Below are 21,481 nucleotides of genomic sequence, written 5' to 3' on the forward strand. Positions count from 1 at the left end.
GACCTTTAACAGTTTTGTAAATCATATTTAATGACATGTACCATGTGATTCTGCCCTTTCCTGATAGTAATGCATGAAAAAATAACTCAGAAAATGTATAAAAAATTATACCATACCCAGTCAGTTCAACTTGTAACTTGTAAAACTAAAAGTGAAATCAAAAACCCAATGGAAAAGATGAAAATAAATAAAAACTAATGACTTTTTTGGATGAAACTACAACTGTTTCTTTACTCTTTATCAAAGAAACCCAAACTTAACAGTAATGATGATTACTGATGACGGATTCAATGTTGAAATAGTTGAGCCTGAAGATTTCAATGCAAAAAATAAATAAATTAAAAACTGGATTGCGCTTTGCAACATTACCAAGAATAAAAATTACTTTTCTTAAAATGGGATCATTAAAAAATAACAGTTTAGTTGATCATATTTACAGGCATTCTCCTAAGTCCTCGTCCAGCATTAGCTTTGTTTATTTAGTTCTAATCACCACACACAAAAACCCAAAGCCAAACAGAAAAGATAAATAAAAATTAAAACAATTTTTTGGGGATGAAACTACAACTTTTTCATACTTAAAATAACAAAGAAATCCAAAATTAACAGAAATGATGATTGCTGATGATGGATTTAATGTTGAAATAGCGCAGTACAGCCTGAAGACTTCAACGCAATAAAAACAAAATTGCAATGGACTTTGCAACATTAATAAAACTAAAGTGACTTTTCTTGAAATGGGGCCATTAAAAAACAACAGTTTTGTAAATCATATTTATTGATACGCATTCCCCTAAGTCCTCGTCCAACATTTTAGTTCTAATCACCACACATAAAAACCCAAAATCCAACGGAAAAGATCCATAAATATTAAAACTAATGAATTTTTTTGGATGAAACTACAACTTTTTCATCACTCTTTCCAACGTTCTTATACTTAAAATACCAAAGAAATCCAAACTTAAGAGTAATGATCACATTACTGATGATGGGTTTAATGTTGGACTAAAGAAGTAGAGCCTGAAGTCTTCTAAGTTTACACCGAGGCCATGGAGGAAGAGTGTGTGTTCACCAACAGCGTTCAGGTGTTCCAGCAACAATGCATTTCAAAGCCCACTTTAAAGGTCTCCACTTGAGGCAGACAGTGAGATCAAACGGCCGGTCATGCTGCTTTCTAATGACTCCCATATGTTCCGGGAGAGAAACCCTCGTTAAAAACAGACCGTGTGACTCAGTACGAAGCAGCCTCCTCACAATCACACAAATAAACACATGCATACACTAATGAGCCAGTGGAGGAAAAGGACTGACTCACTTTCAAAGGAAAGTTGGAGGGAAATTAGAGGTAATATAAACCAAAAAAAAAAGGAAAAGTTTAGTGGCTAATCAAAGAAATCCATCTGGCACCGAGTAATTGCTCACATTTGGTGTCAATAAAGCTATCAATAAAGTCCTAGCTGCTGAGCTGTCATACCTGGTAGCATTTTCCGATCCTGAACCAAGTTTCTAGGAAGCGCTGGCATGGAATGAGCCCCCGGTTGTACCACCTCCTCAGGGTCTGGTGTGCCATGCTCCAGATGAGCTGACTACTGGATGCCACCAGGTCCTCCATCCCTCTGATGATACGTACAGCCATGGCGGGATGCCTTTTCTCCCTGACAGCCAGTTTTCTACTAATAACACTTCACTTCAGGCCGCTCTGGTTTACTTCACCCCCTTGGACCGCGACAATCTGAAAGGAGCATCTACGCACCAGCGCTGCACACATTGTCTACTATGCCTCCTCAGCTGATGTAATGTCAGTGAGAGTCGGTGCTGTGGAGAGGCTGCCTCAGGCTTGGTCCTGGGCCCCGGTCCAAAACACTGCCTCATAGAGAGCAGGGAGGGCAGGACAGAACCATGAGGCCCCCGCTGCAGAGGCTCCTCCACATAATCACATTTGTATACAAACACAAACATGCACCCAACTAAGTCTTTCACCAGGAATACTCTCCTATTGTTGCTCATAATAGCAGGAAATATAATAAACCGGTGAAGATGCAGTGAAGTGACTTGCAAATGACTTCATCTTTCTATATTTTGTGTTTTATTTCCACATGTGCGCCAGCTTCATTGTCTACAGTGGGTGTGGGAATCATAATTTCCTGAGCAGTCCAGACGTCCACACCCATTTTATTCGGCAGAAACACTAAAAATAATAGCTTGTTTGCATCAGCAGGGATGGGAGTACTGACAGGGCAGAAGTGAAACCGATTAACTGGGGTGGAACGTTTAAGAAAAGCTTTGATGTAAAAAAAAAAAAAAAAAAAAAAAAAAATGTAGCAGCCATCTTCTCCCCCGTGCATCTGCAATTAATAAGTAAATGTCGCACACAAGACTGAACACCTGATTCGCATAAACAAGGCTGAAGAAACAGGAGGTGGAGCAGCTCTCAGCAGTGACGTGTTGCTTTTCATCTGGAAACAATATCCTGCTGTTTGTTTATGTGACCCCAGTTTCCAAGAACGCTTAAGTGTGCACAGTTAACGCTGCGCTGTTTCACCGAGCATGATGGCCATAATTGTTTCAGAGCAGGAAGACTGTCACGTCTAAATCTGCAGAAATATCACACAAGGAAGATGTTTGGAAGGTTAGAGAGGCAGGTCTGTTAATGCACATGTCTGTTTAATAATGATTTGGTGTTGTTTTACTGGGAGGCAGTTGTTTGTTGTTTTGTCATGACTTAACTTAAAGGGGTCATATTTAGCTAAACCCACTTTTATTAGTCTTTGGTTCATTTATTTGTGTATTTGGACCCTAATCATTCAACAAGTCTGAATTTGAACCCTACAGGTGCTGCAAAGCTATCTTTATACTCATTTTGGAAAAAATCGAGTGGATTTCTACAACCTGTTTGAATTCCTACTTAATTTGTTACATCTATAACTAGTTACATCACGACATTTGCACATATAAGGTCAAGGCTTCCGATGAACATTTGTCCAAGTACGGCATAATTGTTTGTCAGTAGCAGCGGTTGTAGTAAAAACTGAAAATATGTCCACACTGGAAAAAAATCAAAATCTTACCAAGTGTATTTTTCTCATTTCTAGTCAAAATATCTCATCACACTTAAAATAAGACATAATCACCTAAAGAGTAACTTTTCAGTGAGATTTAAAGAACTTATTTTTAGACAATAGATCTGGAAAATATTATTTCAAGAAATCTTACCAAGATAATTTTCACTTGTTCCATTGGCAGATTTTTTTTTTTTTTTTTGCTTAATTCAAGATTTGCTTAATTCAGGATATTTTTGCTTAATTCAAGCAAAATTGTGAAAGTGAAAAGTGAAAATTATCTTGGTTAGATTTCTTGAAATAAGACTTGCAAGATCTATTGTCTAAAAATAAGTTCTTATATCTCACCGAAAAGTTACTCTTTCGGTGATTATGTCTTATTTTAAGTGTGATGAGATATTTTGACATGAAATGAAAAAATACACTTGGTAAGATTTTGATTTTTTGCAGTGCAAAATTTGACCCTATTACCTAAACTGTTCAGTTGTTGGTTGAACGTGACAGAGCAGCATAGTCAACAACCTGGAGGGGGCGGGGCCTGAAGTGGCTCATGTGCATTTAAAGGGCCAGCGCTCAAAACTACCTTTCTGGTGTCATTACTCAGAAATAGTGGTGTTGAATTAATGAAGAATTCAGATCCAAGCAGAGCATTTACAGTTCATGTAGACCACAGGGAAATGTTTGACAAGGCAGAATTCCATTTAAAAAAAGCTAAATATAACTCCTTTCATTTCTAATAATGTAAAAATGATGCTGCTGTAGAGGAGCAGAGGAGATAAAAAGAAGAACTCGAGATAAAGATGAGGATTTTTGCATAAAAATTGTTGGCTGATGTGCCATTGAGCAAGGCATATAACCCCCCCACTGGGTCCCCAGGTGGCCTTTCCTAGTTTGCAGTGTGAGGTGTGTTCCCGCATGTTCAGCCAGTGATAGGTTAAATAAAGAGGGTCAGTTTCAGTGTGTGTTGCATGTCCACATGTAAATATACAGACAAATAGAGTTTCTTTTTCTAGTACAGGCTTAGTCAATCATTAGCTTAGAAACATAATATTGTGTCCAATGTCAACAAACATTCAGCTCCAAGTGTAACACAGAATTCACATTAGCACACAAGCATGCACAAATGCTAGCGTTGACTTTCAATTGAAGTTAAAGGTTAACTTACTCTATTATCCCCATAAGGACACTCAGTCTGTACATTTACCCACTCTAATGCACATGGTGCTTTAGCGTTAATGATTAGCATTAGCACTTAGGAGCAGTGAGCTGCCATTGAAGACACTCACAGACTAAATCCAGGTTTTCATCAGTACTGAGGTCAAGGGCACCGACAGAACCCGTGGATGGAAGGGAAAACCCACACAACACAGAACGGCTTCAGTCTGACTGGGAATCAAACATGGAACCTTCAAGCTAGGAGGTGGATATGCCAACCATAACATAACAATAGTTTCTTTTCCATTGGACATCTGCGCAAAACTTTACCGATTTTTACTAAATATGGAAAAAACAGAAGTGCGTAATGTCGGTTTTTTCATTAAATCACAAATGCGATGATTTGTTTATTTATTATTGCGAGATGACATGAGAAGTCATTCCATAAACAGTGCGACGAATGTAAATATGGTGTTGATTTACAGATATATTCATTATTATTATTAGGGATGCACCGATACCACTTTTTTCCTGACTGAGAACGAGTACGAGTACTTACATTTGAGTACTTGCCGATACCGAGTACCGATACGAGTACATAATAATCCCATTCCAGTTCTTAGTTCCTTTTGTAAATGTGCTTTATTGTCGTTGTCATTAGTCTGACTGGAAAAAAGTGCTGCTACTGACATTTAATGTGTTGGAATGAGCGTTTTTTAATTAATCCACCAGAGGGCACTGCTCTTAATTAACCATACTGGACAAATACCACGAAGAAGAGTAAAGTTTTTTGAGAAGAAGAAAGTCAGTAATAACAAACATGGAGACGACAGAGGCGACACTAATGTGATACTAATGTTGCAGCGTTTTCACTGGGAAGGTTTAAAAGCTTAACTTCAGCAGGTAGAGAAAAGAGAAAGGAGCTAAAGTTTCATTTTCACTTCTGTTGGCGGCGGTCCGCACCGCTCTGTACACCCGCTGGTATTCTCATTCCGTTTATGCATCCGCGAGCACCTGGTAAATGGATGGAATGTACGCAGAGGACGGACAGAACACTGCGTCTGTATCTGTCTGTGTCTTTAACGTTACTGTCAGTCAGTGTTACTTTTATCACCGTCATTTATTTTGAAAAATCTCCACACTCTTCACACTCCACACACATTATTCCACCGCCGCGTACCTGCTGCACTGAACTGTGAATGTCACAAGGCCGTAAGTGGTATCGGTGTGTTTGTATCGGATGTCTTTTATGAGTACGAGTACAAGTATACACACTGAGTATCGGAGCCGATGCCGATAATCGTATCGGTATCGGTGCATCCCTAATTATTATATATCACCCCTCCATCTCGTACTAAATTAAAAAATGATTCAGTTTCCTGGTGTGTCCACACATACCACACCATGTTTCTTTTAAAACTCTTCTTCTTTGCTTGTTGTAACGTCCGTTGACATCCGTTTTTTTATTCACATAACTCTAGCTGTGGAAAAAGGTCTTTCCATTGCAGTTTTGCATAATACACCAATTGCGCTATGCACAAAAAACCACCTCTTGCCAGCACAAAAACTTTTAATCGAAAAATGAGAGTTTTGGCGAAATTGTCATTTTTCCATTAGGCAAATTTTTTTGTGCAAGATATATTCGCGCAATTTGAGAGTCAATGGAAAAGTGACCAATGCTGCCCAATGTAGCTTTTACAAGTTACATATACAGTTCATCTAAATAGCAGGAGTCAACCAGAAACTCCTATGTCCTGTGAAGTAAAAAGACTGGTTTTTTTTTTTTTTATAAACAGACCACATCACAGCTTTAGTTTCATTGGAGAGGTGGGTTTAATGGCAAAGTGAAGCAGGGAAAACGCTCTTAATACAACATACTCTAATGCATGTGTGACTTTTCAAAGCTCCCAGACTCCCTTGATAAATGCAGTCATTTTACCTCACATAAATCTGGGAAGCTGTTGATCTATTGTTGATTTGACTGACTATTTAGTTTGTTAGTTTGTATATGAACACACACAAAACTTCCTGCGATCAACTTGAAATGACCATTTTTATGAAGGAATCTGTTGACTTTGAAAATATAATGGCTTTGGTCTTGTCAGAATGGGCAGTCTGATATCCAAACTAATACTGGTTTCAGTCAGACGTGCTTTTTATACTCCAAATAATTTGTTAAATGTAAAAATAATGTTCTTTATGGTGATGTAATTATTTTATGGTAAATTATGTCACACATGAGCAATATGCATTTGAAATATAGGGCTATTTTTTTCATTTTTAATGCTTCATAAATCATATAATTTGATCTGTTTTATAAAAATTCTCACCAACCTAGCACTACAACATGAGAAATAAATACCAAAATGTGGAAGATCCGACGTGGTTGAATGTGAAGATACACCGGGATGAATTTGCCTTGAAGCACTAACTTCTTTTACAGAAGTTAAAGACATCATCTGCCTTTGAACTCCTGAAAATTTAATGCGTCTATTCTGAATAGATATATTCTTTTTCTGTACCACTTGCTTTTAACATCATCATCCTGCTCCACTTTCAAAGACCAATATCTCAAAAACCAATGAATATGTCAGGCTTAAATTCTGTATAGTGCTTAGTGGGACGTATAATAACTAGTGCTGTCAGACTATTACATTTTTTAAAATACAAAAACCAAGGCACTCTCTTATAATTTTAAAGTGCCTTTATTAATTATGGCGTGTCTCCATGGACCTCACTGAGCCCCAGTGAAGTCCATGGAGACATGCCATAATTAATAAAAGCATTTTAAAATTATAAGACAGTTCTGGTTTTTGTATTTTTTATGCATTGACGGTCCCTTCACCAAAGAGCACCTCTTCTACTATTTTTCATGACTGTTTTTCATTACTGCTTGGAGGTCCATGAAGCATTCATTGTTACTGTTTGTTCGATATAAAATTTTAATCAGATTAATCACAGGGTTGCTTGGATTAATTTCAATTAATCATGATTAAATATCATTCATTTTTAATCTATATTAATTGCGTTTCATTTTGCAAGAGCAAACAGACTTAAGAAAGAAAGGAGTATATATGCACTTAACATGCTTATTAAACACCTTCAACAGCTTCAACAAAACAACTATAAACAACTGTTCCATCTTGGGATTTTTTGTCCTCATGTTTCCATCCAGAGGACCAACGTGCTGTTTATTGTCTTCCATCCTTATGGGTTGGTTCTGCTGCCTGTCACTACTGGATCAACTGCCCATTTGTTCATGCACGGCGGTAACTCTACTTGGACAAACTGACTCGAATGCGTTGGCAGAGACGTTCAAAGTCATTCTGAGCTGCAGATGATAATATTTTTATTCAGATTAATCATGATGATGGATTAATCCATGTTAATTTTGACAGCCCTAATAATAACTTTTTTTTTTTTTGGAAGTATGAAGCAAATCCGAGATGGTCAGTTGGGAAAATTTTCAAAAATCTTGTTATTACCTCCACCAAGGAGGTTATGTTTTTGCCAGGGTTTGTTTGTCTGTTTGTTTGTTTGTCTGTCCGTTAGTGTGCAACATAACTCAAAAAGTTATGGACAGATTTTGATGAAATTTTCAGGGTTTGTTGGAAATGGGATAAGGAAGAAATGATTAAATTTTGGTGGTGATCGGGGGTGGGGGGGCCCACGGGGGGGGGGGCGCAGACCAGAAAATTTCATCAAAATCTGTCCATAACTTTTTGAGTTACGTTGCACACTAACGGACAGACAAACAAACAAACAGACAGACAAACAAACCCTGGCAAAAACATAACCTCCTTGGCGTGGGGGGGCCCACGGGGGGGGCCACTGATCAGCCTTGGCGGAGGTCTGCGCTCTCCGAGTGCTTCTAGTTTGAGATAGATTTACCCATTTTACCTGTAAGTAGCTCTTTTTTTCAGGCTGCATAAAGACTGTTTGGCTTGGCTTTGGACCCTCTTATCTGCATCTCAAAACTCCATCAACTCCATGTAATAGACTGACTATAAATAGATACGATCTCAACTAACACTTTAATGTGGAACCGTTGCAGAGATTTTCCACTTTGCTGCGTATAAATAATAAACAACATCTCAACACCGACTAGAAGTATCCATGCATTTCACTAAACGCTTATGTATCGTTTACATCTGCTCCAAATCACCCAATATAACAATATACTGTAGTGTTGAAATGATCAGATTACTGTGTCTGTACAGGCAGTAAGCTTACTATAACTACAAACCAAAGCCAGGCAGCTGTGACAGTGAGTTTTTATAGAAAATATGATTATAGTGTACAAATCTATTCAGGCACAAACACAAAACACATCTATAGAAAATAAACACAAAGTTCTGTGCGATGGCATTGAACCTCCTGATACTCCCTTCATCTCAATGAGACACTCTAAGCTTCTTAACATTACACTGGAGGCTGTTTGCAAAAGACTTAAGAAAACATAAGAGTAATATTCCACCAAGAATAGCAATTTGCTGTCTCTATTGTGAACACAGTACAAAGAAGACAATTCCATTTCATCTTAAAACCTATTTGAAGTGTAAAAATATCGCCTAACAGGATTAAATACCCTTGATATTGTAATCCAGCACTACAAAATACAGATGGATGTGTTCCTGGAGGGCAGGATTCGTCATGTGAAATGCATTTTGCGGGTATAAATGCACCATCAGTGGTTAAGCAGGAGAGACAGGGACAGACGTACGAGGCCACAGCTGCCTGAGGCGACGACAGGCGACGGCGGGCGGACATATGGCGGACACAAGCTGCTGTTTACCACGCGTCATCGCCACATGTGTAAAGGAGAGCAGCGTGTTCAGGCCATGACCATTATACATGCTGGGTCTCTGGTGCATATAAGAAAGCATTGATAACAAAGCAAGTTAACTTTCTTAGAAAAACGTCAATATGTGTCACTTGTCAGGTCAGTCTATTCAGTATTCACTTAACCCTATAGAGCTTGGCTGAGGTCAAAGAAAATGAGAAATTAAAGTAGAAATTGTTTGATTTTTGTTTTGTTTTTTTGCCAATGATGAAGTGCAGCAGCAGATATTTTATCTGATGATTTGTAATTTGATTTGCATTTTTTTGTTTTTCTATTAGTTTATTATTTCAGTTATATTGTATTTTTAATTCTTTTTTCTCTCTTTTTTTTTTTTTTTTTTTTTTTTTTTTTTTTTTACTGTGTATTGTTTATTTCCAGGAAGGTATTCACATAAGCCTTTTTTGGCTTGTAACTTCCCCTGCACAATGTTACTTGTTAGAACGTTGTTTTTTAATTTTCTCTTGCTGTTTTATGATGTGCAAATAAATAAATAAATATTGTATTAATAGGTTGATTTCACACTTCTGTTTGAAATTACTCCTGTAAACGCACAAGTATCGTGTTAAAGATTGTTCTTTATGCTCCTTTTATTCATAATGTGGTCAATTTGCTGACATGTAAAAGCAGATTTTCTTTTTCTGTGTCTTCTTTCTTTCTTTCACTTCTTAAAACACATTTTCATAGACTTGCCTTTATATGATGTCTCTTTTTCATGTTTTTAGAATTGAATACTTAATTTTACCCTGTTTTAGTTATTCATTTATATTGACATACATGATGTTGCTTTATTCCATTCCTTAATTTTTGCATTGATCTAACTGCATCATGTTATGTTATTTCTGCCCTCTCCACCATGATACATTGAAAGTTAGTCATGTTTTCGTGTTTGCTCTACTCATCTCTTTTATTGTGTTGTGTTGTTTTCTGTTTTTATTCTGCTATTGTGCCATTTTGCTTTTATAGGGCACTCATTGAAATTCTCTGAAATTCAAAATTTCAACCTTAGTGTGTTATTGGACATTGTCATCTACATCCTTTTGCCATAAAACATCTGAGCAGCACTTGCTAAAAAGTAAACACGTTGACAAAACTGACAAAAATCGCTCATATTCACTATTTACAGCTTCAAAATGTCTATCAAATATAAAATCTCTGTGAATCACTGTATAGTTTTATAAAAAAAAAAAAAAAAAAACAAGTGAGGTCCAGCTTCTGGCCCTCACTAAGGCGTAAGATTGGCCCCATATTTAATGTTTGAGGAAACTGCCAAAAATAGTCACTAGTCCGATAAAGGGTTAAGGACCTAAAACAATTTCTGTTTCAAAATGATTTTTTCTCCATATTTAATCTTTCTAAAATGACTTGTCACCATTTATTCTAATATTATCCCCTGTGTTTTGGATTTTTCAGTGATAATCATGTATTTTCCTATATTTGAGTTACTTATCATGTAGAATCTCACAAAAGCTCAGAGTAAATTGTAAGGTTATTACATCACAACAGACAAAAACTGAAGAAAATGTGACTTTTTAAGCAAAATATATGAAAACAAGTGTCTCCATCCACTGTCACTGATCCAACTCCATGGGTTTTACTGGAGAATCAATGTTGTAGAAAATGATGGTGTTTCCACGGTAACTACAGCACCTCTAAATGTCTAAAAACGTCATATCTAATGACCATGAAAAGACGAAAAACTTCATTTTACCTTATTTATTTGCATATATTGATAGGATTACTGAATCAACAGATATTCTACATTTTACATAAGTAGATGCTTTTGGTTGGAGGTGGATGTTACATGGTTCACAGACGCCCACAATACTAAATAAAAGAGACACAGATATAAATAAACTTTATTCACCCCCTAGAAAGTAAAACAAAGCCAAATAAAAATGAAAGCAATAATTGGTCTATGCATCACTAGACTAAGGTGTTATATAGCCGGGTGGTAGTAGAACAGTGGAGGTGGAAGTGAATATGGATGGAACTGCATGAGGCTGATTGTTTGCACATATTCACATCTTATGAGCTCATATTCACCCACAAACCACACATTTCATGCAGTTGCAGGCAGCTACTAATCCCAGGTGACTTCCACTCTCCATTCTCAGGTTGGAGGAGATGTGTGGAAAGGGGAAATAACCTGCAGCCAAAATGAAATCTGTGGTTTTTCACATTCAGGGGGAGGTAGGAATTGTATGTCAACAACATAGAATGATGCTCAGATCACTACACATATTAATATCTGGAGCCTCTAACACAGGGGCGCCAAACGCATTTTAGTTCAAGGGTCACATACAACCCAGTGTGATCTCAACTGGGTTGGACCAGTGAAATAATACCATAATGACCTATAAATAATGTCAACTCTGAACTTTTATCTATGATTTAATGTGAAAAAAGTTAAATTACATTATGGAAAATGTTTGCGTCTACAAACTATCCTTTAAAAAATGTGAATGACGGGAACAAACTGAAATTTCTTAAGAAAAATAAGTACAATTTTAACAATATTATGACGCATCTTATTATTACAATTTACAGATGACAATGGATCTACCACTAGACAGATAGAATATTGATAAAAATGCACTCAATTGTCTTAACACATCATATTTGTCCAGATTATTCAGATTTTTTGTGAAAGGATAGTTTGTGAATGTCAACATTTTCCTGTAATTTAAATTTTTACACAAAAACAAAAGTAAATCTGGGACTATTTCTATGTTATTATGATAGTATTTTACTGGTTTGAATCACTTGAGATAGAATTGGTCTGTATGTGACCTCTGAAATTAACTTTGACATGATGGATTGTTAATATGGCAGCTGTGGCTCAGTTGGTAGAGCTGGCCATCCAATGGTTCGAATTCTGGCTCCAACTATCCACATGTTGAAGTGTCCATGAGCAAGACATTCATTCATTTTCTGAACCCGCTTTATCCTCACTAGGGTCACGGGGGTCGCTTGGAGCCTATCCCAGCTACATAGGGGCGAAAGCGGGGTACACCCTGGACAAGTCGCCAGTTCATCGCAGGGCTGAACATATAGAGACAAACAATCACTCTCACATTCACACCTATGGGCAATTTTAGATTAACCAATTCAGCTATTAATGCATGTCGGGAGGAAGCCGGAGTACCCGGAGAGAACCCACGCAGACACAAGGAGAACATGTAAACTCCACACAGAAAGGTCCCACCCCCTGTCGACTGGTGTTGGAATCGAACCCAGGACCTTCTTGCTGTGAGGCACGAGTGCTAACCACTGCACCACCGTGTCGCCCATGAGCAAGACACTGAACCTTAAATTGCTCCCAGTAGGGTCTTGCATGGCAGCAGCCGCCCAATTCTGTGTGTGTGAATGTAAAGCTTTGTAAAACGCTTTGGGCACCATGAAGGTGTGGAAAAGTGCTATCTTCAGTGTCATTTTTTTTCATCCCAGAATTTTGACCCCATGGAAATCTCACCTATGGGTCAATTTTCTAGTATGGAAAACTGACCCACCCCATAGTATTTTGACCCCTTATATGAATTTGTACTGTATGTTATGTATCTTCCAATTTTTTTAAATTTTTTTTTTAGTTTACTTTATTTCGAATATGCAACAAGACAAAGTAATTTTACTTAGTCCTTAGGAATAAAACAGGTAGTAAGAAGTCATGGGAAAAAAACAAAAAACCCTTATAGCTTATACATATGACTTTATTTGCACAGTTAAAAAGGAGTGGGAGGAAGTATAATTTATTTAATCCCACCCCTTCTCTACACAACAGTCTATCCTTTAGCTTCCTATCATTTTTTTAATATCATAATAAGCTTAAATATATAATTTAAAATTTCCACCAGAAACTACTAAATTAATTCATTCATATAGGCACTGAAGTAAATAATCTTTGTTCATTTTACAGTTGCTGGACATCATAGACATGAAATCTACCCTAAATTATGAAAAAATTGTCCAGATTGGACCTTTTGCTGAGCCAGATTTGGACCAAAGGCCATATGTTTGACACCTCTGCTCTAACAGATCTCCCTCTGGGCAATGTTATATCATGAATTGTGTAAATGTTCACGCCACTTTGTTATCTGTATGCATGAAAAGCTGTCCACGTCTATGTTCACACTGCGTCAAATACCACGCGATTAGCGATTAGGGTTAGGGGTTATGGATATGTAAACTGGAGATCTTACTGTAAATTCACACACGATCAAATGGCGTTGAATAACAGGTGGAAGGATGAAAATGTGTACATATAGCACGCCAAATGCCATAAGAACTGGTCTGACATACAACGCAAATTCATGAGATCAGTCTGCTCTAGGTAATATGCAGTTGCGGAAAAAATTATTAGACCATCAAAAGTCATCAGAAGCAATGGTTATGCAATCAGATACTAACTCCTGTGTGTATCATGTGACTAAAAAAGACCAAAAAGAAAACATGGAATGCCTAAAAGCACTGTTTTTGTCAGTACAATACCACAGATATTGATGTGAGAACTGAAGTGATTTTGGTTATTATCAAGAAAACATGGAAAATGGATAGATATCAGCTCTGAAATTAAACTACATTAAAATGAACAAGAAACTGAAGAAAACAAGGGGTGGTCTAATAATTTTTTCCGTGACTGTATGATGACAGTCAACGTCCTGGCACCGCCACCGTAACCACCATGACCTCACATCGCGGTCCGTCATACTCTGTGATGTCACTACTAAACATATTTTCCCTCCAGAAGTCATGTGCTGAATGCAAGACTCTGTTCCCTTAAAGGCTCATTCTGTTCAAGCTTTTGTCATTCTTTCCCTCTCAGGCTGAGTACAATCAATTGTTGTAGAAGTCTTGTTCACTGCTGTTCTTTTTACTGCCAGCAGATGGGGAAACTGAGCACCTTGGGGACAAAAGGGGAAATATATTTCGTGCTAGAAATGATGTGCCTGTGGGTTTTTCTATACTCAATGTTCTTTCTCCTAATATATGGGCCTTTTTTGTCACTTGTGATGCAGGGACTGTGGTTTAATAAGAATACAGACAGACAGGCTGTTCAAGTCCCAGAAGAGTTGTATTAATAGGACTGAATCTGCTGAGAATACAAGGCAGGGCATGACACTGCCAAGACCATCACAGTCCTGTTTCCCCGGGCTTATTCTAACACGGGATGGCAATTACCGTGTACAGTAAGTGGTAGATTAATTGTCTAAATGCGGAAGGGCCTCAGAGTGGAGTTAACGGAGCCTGAACGGGGCAGGGAAACAGCTGTCATCCACACGGGCCTCCAGCTGACGGGCCACGCCACATACTGAGGCTGCAGCTGACACGCTGAATGGGCGGGATGCCTGACACACCACCACATGCATATTATAGTCTACATGCAGGACGGTTGGGCCGCTGCGGAAGGATCCTGCCACTCCTCATTGTCACTTCTGGTTAGAAATGGAGCAGGTGGAAGCAGCTGTCAGGAATTATGATCATTTGTAGTCATACATCATACATGAATAGATTAAGTTCATAAAACATGAATGATAGCCATCTCAGGCCATGCATATATAGAGCACATGCACCACCTTCTAATGGATTTACTGAGGCCGAAGTGAGATGTTGCGTGCCTTCTGCTTGATCTTATTTCTCTTTTTAATGGCACTTTTCCACTGCTGATATCAGCTTAACCCACGCCAACTCAGCCTAGCTTTTTTGCAGTTTCCACAGTGATGGAGCAGGTATCACCAGGTACAATGAGCATAACACGCCACTTTAACTGAGCATAAGCCCAGTGTGTCCATCCACTGCCATTGATCCAACTCCATGGGTTTTACTGGTGAATCAATGTTGTAGAAGATGACGGTGTTCCCACGGTAACTACGGAGCCTCTGAACGTCCAAATGGGTCATATCTAATGACAATGATAAGATGATAAACTGCATTTTACACCAATTATTTACATGTATTTATAGGATTAATGTATCAACAGGTATTAAACAGTTTAGATCAGTAGATGGTTTAAGTCTCCTGTGGATGTTTGGGTCTTTAAGGGTTAAGCATGTTATCTGTACGCAATTCATGATACCACCTACTGATCTCATGAAATTGTGACACCAGTATATTACATTTGGCGTGCTATACGTACGCATTTTCATCTTTTCGCGTGTTATTTAACACCATTTGATGGTGTGCCAATGTGCTAGCCACTAATCGCTAATCACGCTAGCCGCTAATCGTGCTAATCGCTAACCCTAAACCTAACCCTAACCACTAATCACACTAGCCGCTTATCGCGCTAATGGTGTGCTATTTTACGCGGCGAAAATATACACGCTGAAAGCTTATAATGCATACAGATAACACGTCAGTTTAAAGTGTCGTGTTATCTGCACGCAATTCATGATACCATGTACTGATTTCATGAAACTGCGTTGTATGTGACGCCAGTTTATGGCATTTGGCATGCTATACGTACACATTTTCATCCTTTCGCATGTTATTTAATGCCATTTGATGATGTGCCAATGCGCTAGTTGCTAATCACGCTAATTGCTAACCGCTAATCGCTAACCCTAACCGCTAATCACGCTAGTCGCTAATCACACAAATGGCGTGTTATTTTACGCAACATAAATATACACGCTGAAAGCTGCGTGAAAATTGCGTACAGATAACACGCCAGTTTTAATTGGTGCGTTATCTGTACGCAATTCATGATACTACGTTGCTACTTCCCATTGACATTCTGTTATCTTTGTTAAGCTTCTAAGTGACTTGAAACAATACTAAATGTGATGTTCCACCAACACTACAGAGCCTCTGAACATTCAAATAGGTCAAATCTGATGACTATGAAACTCCTAGTAAATTCAAAAGGTAATTATATGAAGAAAAAAAGGATTTTTTCAGCAAAATAAATTATTAATTGAACACAAAATCAAGCATCTACAAGACCAAAGACCAAAGGGCTTCTTATGTGGCAGTTCCCAAATGAATTTATTTTGTCTATTTAATCATTCTTAACCAATTTTCACTATTTATCATAATAATGTCTTCTGTATTTCATATTTTTTCAGTGAAAATCAGGTATTTTCCTATATTTAATTCACTGATCATGTAGATGATAAGGAAGGAGAGGAAATGAGACTTCTGCATCTTCTCCGGATTCTGTTTTTAGGGCCATACAAGATCTGCTGATGGGTAGTTTTGGCAGCTGATGTGACTTTACAGACAAACAGGGAGGTTAAATATGAAACTAACAGTCATAATTATTGATCACCAATAAGTTTCGGTCAGACTCTACTGCTCTAGTGAATCAACTTTCTCATATTTAAATCTTTAGTCTTCTGATTTGAGTAAGGGGGAAGGGGAACACCAGATTCTTGTGCTTTTCCTGTGATTTCAGCTCTTTCAGCTTTAATGACTGATGCCCTTTCAACCATCTGTAACAGAAATCATGCTCATATGTTTGTTCAAGCTACACAGAAATTCCACAAAGATGTGATGAAAATGACTTCTTATCCCCAACCAAGACAATTTTATGGCTATAAACTAAAGAAAAAAAACTATTGGTTAAATATAGACAGCAATAAAAATGTGAAAAAAAAACAAAAATGTGACTGATGTAGACAATCACCAGGCACCCTTTCACATTTGTTTTGGTTTTGTCCAAAACTCAGACACTTTTGGCAGTTAATATTTAAAACCTTCTCAGATGTGCTGAGAGAACCTTTTGAGCTGTCTGCCATTACAGCAATTTTCGAGGTGACACCAGAAGATGTCCAAATAAATCGAAGGGGAGAGAATATAATTGCCTTTGGATCTCTGTTAGCTTGTCGACTCATCCTGTGGAAATGGAAAGAGGAACTCCCTCCAACCTTTAAACCGTGGGTTACTAATATTATATATCATGTAAAACTAAAAAAAAAAAAAAAGATATTCTACAAGGGGCTGGCAGCTGTTTATTGACTAAATAGAAAATGGGCTACAAGATGGGCTAGCGGGACCTCACATAACCTTTCGTTGCCCATATGACTTATTTATCTATTGTTTGTTTTCTGTTTGTTATTTGAATTTAATCGTATACGTCAGTTAGTTTCTTTATTATTATGGTTCCTTTCCTTTCCTTTCCTTCTAACAACTGAAAGTGAATATGCCCAGTGTATAGATTTCTTTGCTTTTGTTGCATATGAATGATTGTCCTCTGTTGGAGCTGTACTGCAGCGGGGACTAGTTTGTTTTTATGTTGTTTTTTTGTCAAAACTTGCTAAAATACCAATAAATAAACCTTGATAAATTAACAAAAAAAAAAAAGATAATCTTTTTCAGTACTACTAGAATATAAATTCTAGTTTCTGTTCAGCCTGATATCATAACTCATGTAAATATACACACCACTTTTAATTGGTGTGTTATCTGTACGCATTATAAGCTTTCCACGTGCATGTTCACACCGTTATTAGCCCCCTGTTCAACCCAAATACCATGCACTGAGGTTTAGGGTTAGGGTTATATGAACTGGAGATCTTGGCGTAAATTGACACGCGATCAAATGGCATTGAATAACATGTGAAAGGTCGAAAATGCATAGGTATAAGACGTCAAATGCCATAAGAACTGGCGTGACATATAACGCCATTTATTGTGATCAGTCTGCTCTGCTGGCAAAGTTCAGCCCCTCCTCCTGCCTAATGGGAAAAACAACCATTTGATTACACATCTGTGGAATGAAAAATGCCAACTTCTTTCTTTTTTAAGATAAATTGCGTGGAAATCCATGGTTTCCAGACACACAATGGTAACAGTTCTTCCCATTGATCAGAATGACTAAGAGCATTAAATCACAGATTCTTAGAAGACGTGTACCCTCGGGCCGTCACATTTGAAGACGGTGCCAGACAGTCAGAGCTCACCATTATGTCTTGACTGAAATTGTCACTGCATCTGTTTAAAAACCACAAGGCATCTTAATTACAGCCAATTAACACCATGTGATAAAGCTCCATTTACCAAGTCAATGGCGTGACAGAAAAGCGTTTTTGTGTGCGTTTCAGCGGTACAGTCAAACCCGGCTTTGTGCATCCAGGCGGGGGGGTGAGAAGGGAAAAGAGGCAGGGAAGGAGGCGAGGGAGGGCCTGGGGGTCCGGGCTGCCACCATCCACATATCAGCTCGTCTGTGTCAGGGGGATTTGGGGCCAGCGCCACTTGCTGTACTGCAGGGGTGTCAAACATAAGGTCTGTGAGACAAAACCAGCCCGACAAAGGGTTCAATATGGGCCATGGGATGAATTTGCTGAAGATATTAACAAGGATCAAGGATGTCAGACTCATTTTAGTTCCAAAATCCAGTCTCCAAAATGTCAACAATATTCAGCCTGTTACTAAATGTTTTGTGCATTTGTAGATCTGATCCATAATGTACATGTATAAATGATAAGTTGAGGCATGATATTGTTAAAATTGCATTTATTTAGTTTTTTTTCAGGTTATTCACATTATTTTTTTGTGAAAGGGTAGTTTGTTTTCAGAATTCAATGGGTTTTTTTTTTTTTTTTGCATTAAAACAAAGAGAAAACACATTTTGTCATTATTTATAGGTTATTATGTTATTATTTTACTGGTTCAGCCCACTTTACACTATAAAAAAAAAATCTGTAATTTAACAGAATTTTCACTGTTTATTTTACAGTTTTTTCCTTTATTTTTAAGATACAGGAAAATATCAATGAAAATACAAAAAATAGACTGTGATTTTTCATGTTAAATGTAAAATAACATGAAATAACATGAAAAAATTTCCATTTTTTAAAAGAAGTTTTTTTCTTTTTTCACAAAAAATACAGTTAAAATACATTTGCAAATGTATCATAATTTCACAAATATTGCTTTTCTATTTATGAGATTAAACTGTTCATTTAAAGTTTAATACTGCAAAAAAAATAATAAAACGAGATATAATTACTGACAATTAACCGTAAAAGAAGTATTTGTTCTGTAATTTTACCAAGACTTGGTTGTTAATTGACAAATATCTTGTGTAATTACGGAAGGTTTCACAACAAAAATGTTGAATAAATGTATTTTTGTGAATGTATAACATGTATGAGCACTGATAAACTGTCCAAATACAGTTTTTATCAGTGGATGGTACAACTTAGTCTCACTGAAAATTATTTATATAGATATTTATAGGTAATTTGATTGTTTTAATGCATGTAAACATTCTTTATTAAACATTAAAAAGTCAAAAAAATATGCAAAATCTCATGTAAAGTTAGGGCAAAAAACTGTATTTTAATTATGGAAAATTACCGTATTTTTATGAGATGGTTATTTTCCGTTATTTAACAGTATTTTTTGTGGCATCCCTGCTGCCGGAATAATACCCTGTTTTTTTACAGTTTTTTTTTTTTTTTTACAGTGTAGATCAAATCAGACTGAATGTGGAAACTGAAAGAAAATGAGTTTGACACCCCTGCTGTACTGGATGGGGCTTGGGGGGACTCACTGGGGGCCACAGGCCACGACAAACCATGTGTTTGCATAACCCAGATGCTACGAGGAGTAGGAGGTCAAAGCGGGGGAAGTGTGTGGGGACAGAGGCCACCGTGTCGACCACCAGACCCCCCTACCCCTGCTACCCGCCCCCCCCCCCCTTGTCCACAACAGCAAAATGTTTTCCCGAGGGATTTCAGAGACACTTCGTAGTTAGAGCATGAAGAGATGGACTCATTAGTTTTCAATATCGTAGTCAAATGAATGGCCACTGTGGACATCTCCACGGGCGTTCAAATGAAACAAAGAGATGCAATAGATGAGGCGGGGGAGGGGGAGGAGACACCCTGAGTGTGGGGGGGTAATGAGCCTGGAGGAGCAGCTGAAATTATTACAAGAAAAAAAAAAACACCATTTTAGAATCTATGGCTCCTGGTGGCTTTTATCAAACAAAAGACACTCTGAACACAAATGAATGGATCCACATTTTTAAGTTTTATGATTTTTTAAAAATATAAATTACCCACTTTGCCACAATTCATCACATCCCAGAACAGAAAAAGCATCATCAGCAACATCTGGTTTCATTCAAGACACCACACTGTTCTGCCTCTCAAAATAAATCTGAATTAAAACCTCTTGTGTGAGGAAAAATAGAAATGAATCAATCACTGTCTGTTCCATTTCCATTCAACGTTAAATAAATGACGCCCGAGGGAGGCTGGAAGAAGGTCTGAGTTAATGCTGAACATGTCAACACAGGAGCGTCTGAGGCCCGTTTATTTTCAGTGCTTCAGTTGCCAGAATAAACTGTGTGTCCAAACTAAAAAATATGTTTCATACGTAAATCTCAAAAGTCTGCATCAGTGTTATTGTGTTTTAACCCTCGGAGGCAGGAACAGAACATACCTATTTACTGCAAAATCACTGCTAAACCTCTAATCATATTAATGTAAAGTCAAGTAATGTAGAATTTATCTGCTTTTGGATCTTCAGATGCCCTACAGAGAATGTGTAGAATTTAGATTTGCGTCAGTGTTTGCATTAGTTCAGTGGATAATATGACTCTTTTTGGGCATTGTGCATGGTCAGTTAATGAAATGTGAATTAAAAAAAATGAAAAACAACCACAATAATATGAGACTAAAAAGTTTTAAGTTTTTTATATGGACAAAAAAATTATTTGGAAGCTGAAAACATTGACTTTCTTTGTAAAAAAAAAAAAAAGGCAAACTTCCTGAAACCCTGTTAGAAATTCTACTGAATTTATCCATTCGCAGACAAAGAAAATGTAAAATGTGGCAAGTTTTTGAAATATTAAAAATGTGCCTTTACTTATAATGGTCCATATTTTAACAGTTCATAACATGGAAATGGTTAGAGATATTAATATAGTTACTATTGAGACTTGATAGGAAGTCGTATATGGACTTTCATTTAGATTCATGACCTTTAACCTTGAACGACCTTGAAGAGTCAAACTCAAGGTCATCAGTGTCTAGATTTCAATAATCTTCTCTGAAAACTACTGGTCGGATTCATTTCAAACTTTACATGTATCTTCCTTGGGCCAATGTCTACAAATTTTGGTCACAGTTTTGACAAATTTAGATTTTTTAATCTTTGACAAGTTTTTGAAATATTAAAAATTTGCCTTTACTTATAACTAGCACATTGACCCGTGGGGAACATGGGCTCTTGATGTGGTAGATAATAAACTTACCTCTGATAGAGTTCATTCCTATACTTTCGTTACTTTCTTGGTATTTTCAGTTGAATAACCTCTCAGCTGGTTTGTCTGTTTCTCAATCAATCAATCAATCAATCAAATTTTATTTATATTGTGCCAAATCATAGCGAAAGTTATTCCATGACACTTTACATATCGAGTTGGTCGCAACCAGACTCTAAGTTTCTGCAAATTAAATTTAACACCATGGCAACG

The 21,481-nt window shown here is 37.3% G+C and overlaps 1 protein-coding gene across 6 annotated transcripts in view; it reads right to left on the reverse strand.

The window, feature by feature from the left end:
- Positions 1 to 21,481, reverse strand: part of frmd4ba (FERM domain containing 4Ba) — an 86,776-nt gene that overhangs the window by 46,743 nt on the left and 18,552 nt on the right. For 3 of the 6 annotated variants that reach the window (XM_030134552.1, XM_030134553.1, XM_030134554.1), the window contains exon 1: positions 1,475 to 1,760. The exons of 1 other annotated variant lie outside the window; for it this stretch is intronic. In XM_030134552.1, coding sequence (XP_029990412.1) covers positions 1,475 to 1,636 — 162 coding nt within the window. In that variant the 5' untranslated portion in view covers positions 1,637 to 1,760. Of the gene's footprint in view, positions 1 to 1,474; positions 1,761 to 21,481 lie in introns of those variants that run through there. 2 more of the 6 variants (XM_030134555.1, XM_030134558.1) reach the window with 2 other exon arrangements.

Source organism: Sphaeramia orbicularis, chromosome 5 (assembly GCF_902148855.1).
Source record: "Sphaeramia orbicularis chromosome 5, fSphaOr1.1, whole genome shotgun sequence".
NCBI classification, from domain to species: domain Eukaryota; kingdom Metazoa; phylum Chordata; class Actinopteri; order Kurtiformes; family Apogonidae; genus Sphaeramia; species Sphaeramia orbicularis.